Consider the following 13,182-nt stretch of genomic DNA (forward strand, 5'->3'; position numbering starts at 1 on the left):
AACAGCGTACCATCAGGCTGCACGGGCATCTGAAGCTACCAAACTTCACCAGAACAAGTACTATGGCCACCAGACACAAGAAGTCCCATTGATTTCCTGGAGACATGGTGCTAGTAGCCAGGGAAAAGAAAGGGACACCGATACTGGGAGACAGATGGGAACTAACTCTCTATATTATGATTAGAAGACAAGGGGACTTGCCTATCTATGTAGTACGGCCAGAATCAGGAGGGGTGGAATAGGTGATACACCTTAACCAAATTACGCCATGCATGTGTCTACCAATCAGTGGAGTCAGTCAACCAGTAGGCAGGGAAGCAGACATGCAGGGAGCCATGCCAGAACTTGAGGGAAGCCTCCCGTTGCAGGCAGGAGCAGGAATGAAACTTACTGGCGGCCCTATAGATAAGCCAGGTGGCTACAGGGAAAAGAAAACCCATAGGAGGATGACACACACAGGGGATACCTCGGACATGGGGGACAGGCAGAACAATGAAGAGGAGCCATGGTTACACTGCAGTGAGTCCTCAGACCCAGACCATTTTGACTCAGACTCTTGGCACTCTGACCTGAATGAGCCTGACCAGACCATGGGAGCAACAGAAGAGGCCGACCAAACCGAGGAGAGTCTGAATGAACCGAATTGGATTGGAGAAGGGCAGACTGAGTGGGTCCAGACCAAAGAGGTGCCTAGAGATAATGCACCAATTCCACGGTGATCAACCAGACAGTGCAGGGCACCTGTACAGCTCAATATGGAAAAGAGGGCTGCCTGATGAAGAAGAGCAGAGACTGGGGGTTTTGGCCACAGCTACTGTGGGACATGCAGCATGAAGCTGAGAGGTTTTTGACTAAGGAAAAGGACGAGGTCACCCTTTCAATACATGGGGGAAGGGTGTAGCCCAAGGTCCAGTGTGCTTCAACACCAGCCCTGAGAACTACAAGTTGTGGACTACAAACTGCGGCATGTTGGGAGAACTTCCTGGTTCCTGCCAGGATGTACCCTCTGCCCCCAGCAGGGTCTGAGCTAGAAGCAGCATGCAAGCTGCACGCAGAGAGGATGGGCTGCTGAACTGAAATCCTGTTCTCTGTGTTTGGTTTTGTTTTTTGTTGTTTTTTTTCCCCACAGAATAAAGCCTATTCCTGGTGGTTTCTCTGAGTGGATCTGGTCTGTGGTGCACACACATAATAACACAACGCAGAGCACACCAAGGGGCCTCAGGCCCAGCCTCCTACAGTTGTGTAAGAAGTCATAAGGATTCCAGTCTGCTGAATAACCTCACACTGGGCTAGTGAACAGGAGGGGTTACACATATAAAGATTTAGAATTGGGGGAAAGGGGGAAAGAAAATCTTTCCTCATGAATTAGAATTTAATAAAACAAAACAAGGAGAACAATGTGTGATTAGTAACCCTCAGATTATTCTATTTGAGAGAAATCAGACAACCAGGATTTGAGAAAAAAAAGGACTATGTAGCACTTCAAAGACTAACAAGATGGTTTATTAGATGATCAGCTTTCGTGGCCTATGAAAGCTGATCATCTAATAAACCATCTTGTTAGTCTTTGAAGTGCTACATAGTCCTGTATTTTGTTTCAGCTACACCAGACTAACACGGCTACATTTCTATCAGAATTTGAGAAGGATTGGTTGTACGCCCCTAACCGTTAATGCTGACACACAGACTGCAATGATCCTCTTCTAAACTACATTCAATTGTTCAACAGAGCATGTGATATATCATACAAATTTAAGAGTAGATGTGGGAAGGCAGTTTTATAAAGAAGAAATACGGTTTTATCTTAGTGATATAAGCATGCAACATACTCCCATGCTCTCTGTGCAGTATGCTGTGAGACGTCACCAGCAAAGCACATAATGGGATGTCACATCAAGGAGAAGCCACACAGATTTAAAACAATAATATTTGAGAATTTGGTTTACATTTACTGCACATGAAAATGAAATACAAAGTTGCATGTTTATATAATTCTGTGTTAAAAACTATATAAATCTTTATCTTTACCTTCAAAACACGAAGAAGTCTAATAAGGCGAATAACTCGGAATATCCTGACAATCTTAATCATATGGTCTGTTCGGTGAAGTGGCTTAAAAACATTAATAATCATGATATCTATCAGTGCAATTATTATGATCACTAGGTCAAAACAATTCCAATGATGAAAGATGTACGTCCTCCCCATGGCCACAACCTGTTATTCAGAAGAAACAAAGTATTTAGATTCATCCCATCATTTGCATTATAAAAACAAAAAAATACATTGAGCTTTTACTCAAATCTGGAAACAATTATAATACATTTTTCAACACTACCCCAGATTTGACAAATCTACTCATCCCTCTATTCACAGAGCACAACACATCCCTACTATTGGTCTTAACAACCAACTTACGCAAAATTAAAATCTTTAAAATAAAAACAAATATTTTATTTCTAGCTTTTCTGTTCTCAAAGGTAATTTTTGAAAGGTAAATATTACCTTTCCGCAACTGCACATACGCAACTTGAAACACATATGTAAACTGTGTAAGACTTAAATTCTGGCTTCAGAACACAGCAGGAGTAGCTGAGTTATGCATGGGCCACTCACTTCATAGGTGATTACTGGGGGAACATAACCTTCCCCCTACCTAGGACACTTCTTTTTCTTATTGGACTAATGAATGTTTATAGAAATAATTCAAGCAGAACACCTCCAACAGGAGAGATTTGGAAAGAGAGACAAACTGATTCAGGATGTGGGAGATGTGTGTTCACATTACTCCTCCAATTTAGGCAGAGCATGAACCTAGCTCTGCCATGTTGCTTGCACCCTACAAGGGGGCCATAGTCAATGGACTGTTACTCTGAGGTATATTTCTCTAATTTTTTTGGTAAAAAATATCAAAAGCGCTTAAAAACTTAAGACTTTCCAAACAACCACATTCCACTCCATTTTTAAAATGGATAATTATTTATTGAAAATATGAAATTTATTCACTTGTAATTGGAGTTTTTCAAAATGGACTCTGCACATTCACTCTCTTGAGATGTCAGTGGTACAGCTATGACAGTGGAATATTTAATCATAGCAGTGCCCATTGGAGTGCTCTTGCACCTACTCCTGTTCTCCCCTCTCCCAGTTTTCTTAAATATTCTGAGGACAAGGCTATTAAAGAGCACTTTGATGCTACTTGTCACCAGTGGAAGCATCTGCCCATTGGGAACATTTTACAAGATTCAATTTACGGGCCCTTACTTGTGTGGAAGATGCCATTTTACCCTACAATATGGTGTCCTCCACACAGGTGGGGGGATTGGATCCTTCTGCACTGAAGGGTTTGATACGACACCAGAAGTGGAGGACAGTGCCTTGTGAAGAGTTTTAGTTTGTTGCTTGCCCTCCACAGGTGGATACAATCTGATTGTACTCTCAAATCATGTAGGGGATTTGAATCCAGTGGGTTTATTGCCAGGGCCTCCTGAAGCAGTGTAGCTTGGAACCTCTTTAGGCATTCTTTATAAGATCGTTAGGTGCTGCAGCTAGATGAGAGATAAGATGAAGAAAAATGCCCTGTTCCCAGGCAAGCCACATGCCTCATCTAAGATCTGAAATGGAGAATAGAGCAGGACAACAGGCATACATCATATATCAATAAGGATAAATGCAAAGTACTCTACTTAGGGAGGAACAATCAGTTTCACACATACAAAATATTAAGTGACTGTCTAGAAGAAGTACCGTAGAAAGGGATCTAAGGGTCATAGCAGACCACAAGCTAAATATGAGTCAACAGTGTGACATTATTGGGGGGAAAAAAAAAAGCCCAACCAAAAACCCAACCAACCAACCAAAAAGCAATCCCTCTCCCCCGCCCCCACCAGCTTCCTAGGATGAATTAAGAGGAGTGTGGTAAGCAAGACATGAAGTAATTCTTCTTCTCTACTCTGCTCTGATTAGGCCTCATTTCAAGTATTGTGGTAACCATACTTCAGGAAAGATGTGGAGAAACTGGAGAAGGTCCAGAGAAGAGCAACAAAAATAATTACAGGACTAGAAAAAATGACCTATGAAGGAAGACTGAAAGAACTGGGTTTGTTTATTTTGAAAAAGAGAAGACAGAGGGGACAAGACAGCTTTCAGTACCCAAAAGAGTGTTACAAGGAGGAGGGAGAAGAAATATTCTCCTTATCCTCTGATGATGGGGCAAGAAGCAATGGGCACAGAGTGCAGCAAAGGAGATTTAGGCTGGACGCTAGGAAAACCGTCCTGTCACAGTGGTTGAACACTGGAATAAACTGCCTATAGAGGTTGTGGAATCTCCATAATTGGAGATATTTAAGAGCAGGTTAGATAAAAAGATCTAGATGGTGCTTGGTCCTGCTGTGAGTGCAGGAGACTGCACTTCACCTCTAGAAGTCCCTTCCAATTCTAATATTCTATAATTCTATCTTGAAATCTGGTCTTTTTCCCTTTAGCTCCATACCACAAGATGCAAGTGCCAAAATGTAGGTTAAGAACTCCAAAACTAATGGAAAATAAACAAAATAACTCTATAAAATAAAATAAAAGTACTGACATGTCTGAAGTGCTACCTCCCTTTTATAGCCTGGTTCTCAGAATGATTAGGAACAGGATGGGACCTGAGAACACTGCTACAGGCACTACTGTGTAATGTTCCATTATCAGAACTCCATCACCAGCACACTCCAAACATGAAACCTTGCAGGGGCCACTTGAAGATCCTGTCTGATTTAAAAACTCAGTGTTCAGATACTATTATGTAGAGCTGGAATAAAAATTGCCCCCTTCTGTACCACTAGGGCTCTTATTAACATAGGAATGATGATGCATAAGAAGTAACATAGTAATTTCATTACTCAGAGATATAGAGTACAGGCAGTCCCCGAGTTACGCGGATCCGACTTATGTCGGATCTGCACTTACGAACGGGGCTCTCTCGCCCCAGAGCTCGCAGGCAGCGGGACCGCCCAGAGCGCAGCGGTCCCGCCACCTCGACCTCCGGGGCGAGAAAAGCTGCTCCAGGTGCCCCTGGTGTGCTGGGGACCGTCTCCAGCAGACCAGGGACACCTGGAGCAAAGCCGGGGAGGCAGAGGGGTCCCGCGCCTCTGAGGCTTTGCCAGAGCAAAGCCTCAGAGGCGCGGCACCCCGCCGCCGCTGCCGCTTTGCTCCCGGTGCCTCTGGTCTGATGGGGACCAACCCAGCAGCACCCCAGCTGCTCTGCCCCAGGCGTCCCCAAGTCAGCCGCTGCTGAAACTGACCAGTGGCTGACTACAGGAAGCCCCTGCCCCGGGCTTCCTGGAATCAGTCGCTGATCAGTTTCAGCAGCAGCTGACTTGGGGATGTCTGGGGTTCTTAAGTTGAATCTGTATGTAAGTCAGAACTGGCGTCCAGATTCAGCCGCTGTTGAAACTGATCAGTTTCAGCAGCGGCTGAATCTGGACGCCAGTTCCGACTTACATACAGATTCAACTTAAGAACAAACCTACAGTCCCTATCTTGTACATAACCTGGGGACTGCCTGTATACCTAAATGGTCATGCACAAAGAACAAGACATAATAGTGTGGGTGGATAAAAAAAGTAAGAATCATCCATTAATAAGCTCAGAAAATAAGTTAATAATTTTATGCTGTGGTGTGGAAAAATTCAAGTTAATCTGAAAAAAACATCATTAATACAATAGAAGATCATTTAAAAGATGGAACAACCTGCCAAGGGCAAACAAGTCATTGTGTTTTATAACAAAAAGAATCCCGTTTGTACAATATTTGTAAGCATCTTTCCATTAAATAGAATTTTGCATTTCTAAGAAAAAACAACAAGAAAAATTACCATTCATGGAAAAAATATAATTCTTAGAATACCTTTAATGATGCCTCTAGTATATACAAACCGATGAAATAGTAGTTAGAGATTTTTAGTTGGTTACGATATAATTCACTTAGATATGGCATAAAATCCATTAAAATGGGAACGAAATTCAATAATGTTACTATGTGACTTATGTACTCAAATTCTTCCATAAATACAATTTGGTGACACAGCTTCAGAATCTTGTTCCTGTAAACCAACGTTATGAAAATAATGTTAGGACTTTATCATCACATTAATTTTTATTTGGTCTAAAAACAGGAGAATATGGATTTCCCATATACTATAGAAAGAAACTGACTGAAACAATAGTACACCAATTAGTTAACGGTCTAGTAATGTATAATAACTCGAACTCAGGAACCAATCCTTGCAACAAACCTCGGTGCCAACTCTGCCCACATATATACACCAGCAACACCATCACAGGACCTAACCAGATCAGCCATACTGTCACTGGTACATTCTCCTGCACATCTACCAACGTAATATATGCCATCATGTGCCAACAATGCCCCACTGCTATATACATCGGCCAAACAGGACAGTCCCTACGTAAAAGAATCAATGGACACAAATCTGATATTAGGAATGGCAACATACAAAAACCTGTAGGGGAACACTTCAATCTTCCTGGACACACAATTGCAGATCTAAAAGTAGCCATCCTGCAGCAAAAAAACTTCAGGACCAGACTTCAAAGAGAAACTGCTGAGCTACAGTTCATCTTTAAGTTTGACACAATCAACTCTGGATTAAACAAAGACTGTGAATGGCTTGCTAACTACAAAAGCAGCTTCTGCTCTCTTGGAATTCACACCTCCAGATCAGCTGCTAGAAGTGGGCCTCATCCTCCTTGATTGGATCCACCTCGTCATCTCCAGCCTGAACCTGGCCTGCATATTTATTCCTGCCTCTGGAAATTTCCACTACCTGCATCTGACGAAGTGGGTCTTTGCCCACGAAAGCTTATGCTCCTACACTTCAGTTAGTCTATATGGTGCCACAGGACTCCTCGTCGCTTTTGAAAAACAACAGTTACTGTACAGGTAACTTTTTTCCTCCTTTGAATGATCATGAATATATATGTTCCACTACAGATGACTCTGTGATGGACCTCCAGTGCTTTGTGAAAATTGGCTTATGAATATTAATATTTTCAGAGGGGTCACTGAGTTACTCTGTAACAGGAAAAACTTAAAAAACAACAAACAGTCTAGTAACACCTTCAAGACTCATAAAACGTGTAAATGATATCATGAGCTTTCATGGGCACAACCCTCTTCTTCAGATGACTGGAGTATTAGAAGTCCAGATCCAAGAATAAATAAGGAAGTGGAGCAGAAGAGGAAAGAAAGAGAGAAAGGGGGGGGGGGGGGGAGAAAGACAGTGAATAGATTGTTCAAGTAATTACAAGAAGCTAAGAACAATTAGAACCTCCATTGTTTGTTTATCAGCCTCTTGTAACTACAGTAAAACACCATCAGGAACCCGGAAGTGCTGGGGCAGCCGGACAGGCTTCCCCCATTCAGCTGCTGCTGAAACTGACCAGCAGCTGAATCGGGAAAGCTGGGATGCTGACTGGTTGGTCCCGTAGCGCTGCCCCTTGGGGCTGCGGGACCAACCCGACAGCACCCCAGCTGCTCTTGGGGACGCCTGTGGCAGAGCAAAGGATGGCGCTGCGGGACCAACCCGGCAGGACCCCAGCTGCTCTGCCCCAGGGGTCCCCGATTCAGCCGCTGCTGAAACAGATCAGCGGCTGATTCCAGGAAGCCCGGGGCAGAGCTGATCTGTTTCAGCAGCGGCTGACTTGGGGACCCCTGGGGCAGAGCAGCTGGGGTGCTGCCGGGTTGGTCCCACAGTGCCGAGGGGCGGCGCTACGGGACCAACCCGGCAGCACCCCAGCTGCTTTGCCCCAGGCGTTGGGATTCAGCCTGCTGGTGAAACTGACCAGCAACGTCAGTTTCACCAGCAGGCTGAATCCAGACGCCTGTGGCAGAGCAGCTGGGGTGCTGCGGGGTTGGTCCCGTAGCGCCGCTCCTCGGCACTGTGGGACCAACCCGGCAGCACTCCAGCTGCTCTGCCACAGGCGTCCCCAAGAGCAGCTGGGGTGCTGCCGGGTTGGTCCCGCAGCCCCGAGGGGCAGCGCTGCAGAACCAACCGTGCAGTACCCCAGCTGTTCTGTCCCATACGTCCCCAAGAGCAGCTGGAGTGCTGCTGGGTTGGTGCCGTAGCACCACACCTCGGCGCTGCGGGACCAACCCGGCAGCACCCCAGCTGCTCTATTGCAGGCATCCCCGATTCAGCTGCTGCTGAAACTGACCAGCAGCAGCTGAATCAGGGACGCCTGGGGCAGAGCCGGACTATCGTAAAGAGGGGCTATGAGGGGTCTGGGGTGGCATCCCCTCCCACCCCACTCCAGACCCCTCATAGCCCCCCCTTCTGATAGTCCGGCATATCTGATAATCCGGCACCCCCTGGGTCCGAAAGGTGCCGGATTATCGGAAGTTTACTGTACTTGAACAATCTACTCACTGTCTTTTTTCCCCTTTTCTCTTTTTTTTCCCTCCTCCTAATACTCCAGTCATTTGAAGAAGTGGAATACGAATATGCATAATTTGAAGATGCTTTATGCAAAAGAGGTCATAAAACATATCAATTTTACAGTTACAATCTGCTAAATCTGTATAATACAATTTTTGTGCATGTGTCATTCTTGTATGTGAAATTAGAAATATGAAGTGTGAATCTGTTTATCATTCTAAAAATAATGAGGACCATTATAGTGGTACTTCGGGAATTTAATGATTCAGTATTCAAATCAGTGACTTGTGAATGATTGTGCTTATCCTGTAAGACCAAACTTTGATTGGTCCTAAAAAGACACGTGACCATACCACCTAATATTGGACTCTATCTTGGACCTGATTGTTTTGCATCCCCCATCCCTATGGAAAACTAATAATTCCTTTGGCTATGGAGGAAGTCTATTTAAGCAATAAGAAACAATCAGCTTTTGTTTTCAGCTGGCTTTTGAAACAGCCTGGCACACCCTATGAAGATACAAAAGAACTTTAAAGACGGCTGTAGACCCAAGTCAGAATAAGAGATCCACTCTGATTTGCAGCTTCTATCTGAAATAAGAACAGCTGTTTAGGATATGAATTTGCATGTAACGAGTGTCTTACTGGATTAGAATCAGTTATGTATTTTTCTATTCATTTTAATGTATTAACTTACTTTTTTCTGACTATCTTCACTTGCAACAACTTAAATCCTACTTTTTGTACTTAATAAAAACATTTTTGTTTATTATCGGGCCCAGTGTAAAAAATGTTACGCGGCTTGAGGGGAAGGGGGGATGGGACACAACCACTGCGAATCTCTCTCTCATTGATAAAGGGAACTAACTGATGAGATTTCTCTGTGTAAAACTTTTAAAAGGGTAAGACTAATCTGGGGGTTACTTTTCTGGGTGCTAAGCCCTTAATACCGAGCCTTCCCTGTGCTGCTCTGCAGGAAGGATGGTAACCCACAAGAGGGCTCAGTGCACCAGGTCCCAGGACCGGGGACTTTCCAGGGTTAACTGGCTGGGGCGGGAGGAAGGGCAGGCTGCCCCAGAGGCAGGGGCTGGCAGGCAAACCTCAGCTCAGAGAGAGGGGAAGGATGCTCAGTGCACCTCCCCTGGGAGGTCCGACCCTCGGGAGGCGGATTTCTCCGTGTACCGTGTGGGGGCAGGACGGCCCCTGCAGAGCGAGTGCCTCATACCCCTGGAGGTGGATGGTAGGAAGGTGACGGGCTTCTGGGACACGGGGGCGGAGGTGACGCTGGCCCGATCCGATATAGTGGCCCCAGACCGGATACTACCCCACACGCAGCTGACCCTGAAGGACATAGACGGGTCCCCGTTTAAGGTGCCTGTAGCCAGGGTGCATCTGAAATGGGGGGCAAAGGAAGGCCTCAAGGAAGTGGGGGTGCACCCGCACTTGCCCACCGAGGTGCTGATGGGGAATGACCTAGAGGAGTGGCCCCATGAATCCCAGCGGGCTCTAGTCACTACCCGGAGCCAGAGCCAGCGGGGGGCTGACAACGTGGGTCCAGGGAAGGACTCCTGGCAGCGTCCTCAGGGTCCCATCCCAGTGGACACGGGGTCCAGCCAGGCTGGGACTCCGGACCTAGGCAGAGGTGGGGGACAGGTCCCGATCCCTGCCTCAGCAGCTGAATTCCAGGCTGAGGTGCAGGCAGACCCCTCCTTGCAGAGGCTGAGGGACCAGGCTGGCCTCCGTGCAGCTCAGCCCCGGGGGAGAGGTGGCCAGGAGAGATTCCTGCAGGAGCGTGGACTCCTGTTCCGTGAATGGCTTTCCCCCAGGAAGGCGAGGGCATGGAGGGTCCAGCGGCAGCTGGTCGTCCCCCGAAAGTATCGCCTCAAGCTGCTGTATTTGGCCCACGACGTCCCCGTTGGGGGCCACCGGGGGATCCGGAGCACCCGGCTGAGGCTGCTCCAGCACTTCTACTGGCCGGGAATCTTTACAGCCGTGCAGCGGTACTGCCGGTCCTGTGACTCCTGCCAGAGGGGCGGGAAGGCCCAAGACAGTAGGAAAGCGGTTTGGGGGTCTCTACCCCAGATAGAGGACCCTCTGGGCTTGCTGAGAGAGTTATGGGAGGGGAAGATCTCCCTGGATGGAGCATCGGGGGTGGAAGCTGCCCTGGCTGTCCAGAGAAGGCTCGCTGGGCTCATGGCCCCAGCCCGAGAGACCCTGGCCAGAGATCAAGGCCAGCGGAAGGGTGGGTGTGACCCCCGAGAACAGGCCTGTGCCAGTCGCCCCGGAGTGGGGCGGCGAGTGGACAGAGGGAAGCCAGCTCATGTGGGGCCTCGCCACGGGCGGCCCGAGTCAAGGGGAGCACCCATGTCCCCAGGGCGGGTTCCCACGCAGAGGACCCGAACTTCCCTAGGTCACGAGCGGAGTGACCCTGCTCAGTTCGCTCTCAGAAGGGGGAGAACTGTGACGTAGTGGGGGTACCTGGCTGGTTTCTATGCTGCTGGCTCTGGGGTAACCCCCACTGGCTGCCGTGGGTACCAGGACCCAGCCAAACAGGATGAGTCACTATGCAAACCAGTGGCCAGACACCCCCCATGGAGAGGAACAAAGGAAGGTGGATGCTGCCCTGGCTGGGGGGCAGGGCTGGAAGTTAGTGAGTTGGTTGCTGGCTGTCTGTGAGCATGGAGGAGACAGCCTAGGGAAAGGGGCTGGAGTTTAGGGGCCCAGTCTCCCCCCAACTCAAGGGGGCCTGAGGCATCCTAGCCCAGCTCTGTGACCAGATTCCATCTGTGCTGTGCTGTATCCTGGAGAGGCAATAAACTTCCTCTACTCCACCGGCTGGTGCGGTCTGTTTGTGCCATTTCGGGGTGCAGGAGACGGGGGACCCCCAACGCACCGTCACACAGCCGCTGGTCAGTTTCAGCAGCGGCTGAATCTGGACGCCAGTTCCGACTTACATACAAATTCAACTTAAGAACAAACCTACAGTTCCTATCTTGTACGTAACCCGGGGACTGCCTGTACTTAAAAATGCTTTTTTTGCCTTGATCTTCACCAACAAAGTCAGCTCTAGACTGCTGCACTGGACAGCACAGTATAGGAAGGAGGTGAGCAGTCGTGAAAAAACAGTTTAAAGACTATTTAGAAAAACTGGATATAAGTCCATGGGGGGCTGGATCTAATACATACAAGGGTGCTGAGAGAATTGGTTGATGTGATTGCAGAGCCACTGGCCGTTATTTTGAAAACTGGCGATCTGGGGAGTCAACAATTGGAAAAAGGCAGATGCCCATCTTTTAAAAAGGAGAAGGAACTACATACTGGTCAGCCTCACAAAATCATTGGAAAAATCCTCAAGGAATCCATTCTGAAACACTTGTACTAAAGGAAGGTGATCAGAAAGAGTATTCACCAAAGGCATCAATCTGATGGTCTTCTATGATGAGCTAACTAGCTCTGTGGATATGGAGAAAACAGTGGATGTGAAATACCTTGACTTTAGCAAAGCTTTTGATATGGTCTCCCATAGTATTCTTACCAGCAAACAAAGTCTGATGAGGTTCAACAAGTACAAGAGCAAAATCCTACACTTCAGAAGGAAGAATCCCATGTACTGCTACAAGCTAGGAACCACAGGTGATCAGACCAAGGGTCCATATAGCCCTTTACTGTCCAACAGTGGTCAATGCCACATACCCCAGAAGGAAAGAACAGAACAGGTAATCATCAAAAGATCCATCCCCTGTTGCCCTTTTCCAGCTTCTGAAAAATAGAGACTAGGAACACTGCCAGTCATGACTAATGACCACTGATAGACCTATCTTCATTAACTTATCTAGCACTTTCTTAAACCTTGTTTTAGTCTTGGACTTCATGACATCCTCAGGCAAGGAATTCCACAGGTTGACTGTGCATTGTATGAAGTACTTCCTTTTTTTGTTTTAAACCTGCTATCTATTAATTTCCTTTGGTGAACCTTAGTTTTTGTGTAATTTTTATTTATTCACTTTTTCCACATGAACCAAGAAATACGATTTAATTGGGATAACAGACACTTGGTGGGATGATTCGCATGACTGGAGCACAGTCATGGAAGGGTATAGACTGTTCAGGAGGAACAGGCAGGGGAGAAAAGGAGGAGGAGTTCCACTATATGTAAGAGAACACTATGACTGCTCTGAACTCCAGGATAAAGAGGGAGAAAAACTTGTTGAGAATCTATGGGTTAAGTTTAAAGGAACAAACAACAGCAGTGATGTTGTGGTTGGTGTCTGCTACAGGCCACCGAATCACGTGGATGAGGTAGATGAGGCTCTCTTCGGACAACTGAAAGAAGCTTCCGGATCGCAGGCCCTGGTTCTCGTGGGGGGTTTTAATCACCCTGACATCTGTTGAGAAACCAATACGGCAGTACACAGGCAATCCAGGAAGTTTTTGGAGAATGTTAGGGATAACTTCTTGGCACAAGTGCTGAAGGATCCGACCAGGGGCCGTGCGCAGCTTGACCTTCTGCTCACAAACAGGGAGGAACTAATAGGGGAAGTGGAGGTGGGTGACAACCTGGGAAGCAGTGATCATGAGATGGTAGATTTCAGGATCCTGACCAAAGGAAGAAAAGAGAGTAGTAAAATACACACCTTGGACTTCAAAAAAGCAGATTTTGACTCCCTGAAAGACCTGATGGGCAGAATCCCCAGGGATGCTAACATGAAGGGGAAAGGAGTCCAGGACAGCTGGCAGTA

General features: G+C 46.9%; 1 protein-coding gene across 1 annotated transcript in view; it reads right to left on the minus strand.

The window, feature by feature from the left end:
• The window catches only part of LOC112547202 (solute carrier family 9 member C1), a 384,240-nt gene that overhangs the window by 216,320 nt on the left and 154,738 nt on the right, over positions 1-13,182 (minus strand). The window contains exons 15-16 of the mRNA XM_025188925.3: positions 5,894-6,089; positions 2,029-2,217 (exon numbers count right to left, since the gene is read on the minus strand). Coding sequence (XP_025044710.1) covers positions 2,029-2,217; positions 5,894-6,089 — 385 coding nt within the window. The remainder of the gene's footprint in view (positions 1-2,028; positions 2,218-5,893; positions 6,090-13,182) is intronic.

The sequence above is a fragment of the Pelodiscus sinensis genome, chromosome 5 (genome assembly GCF_052426305.1).
Source record: "Pelodiscus sinensis isolate ZL-2025 chromosome 5, ASM5242630v1, whole genome shotgun sequence".
Lineage (NCBI taxonomy): Eukaryota > Metazoa > Chordata > Testudines > Trionychidae > Pelodiscus > Pelodiscus sinensis.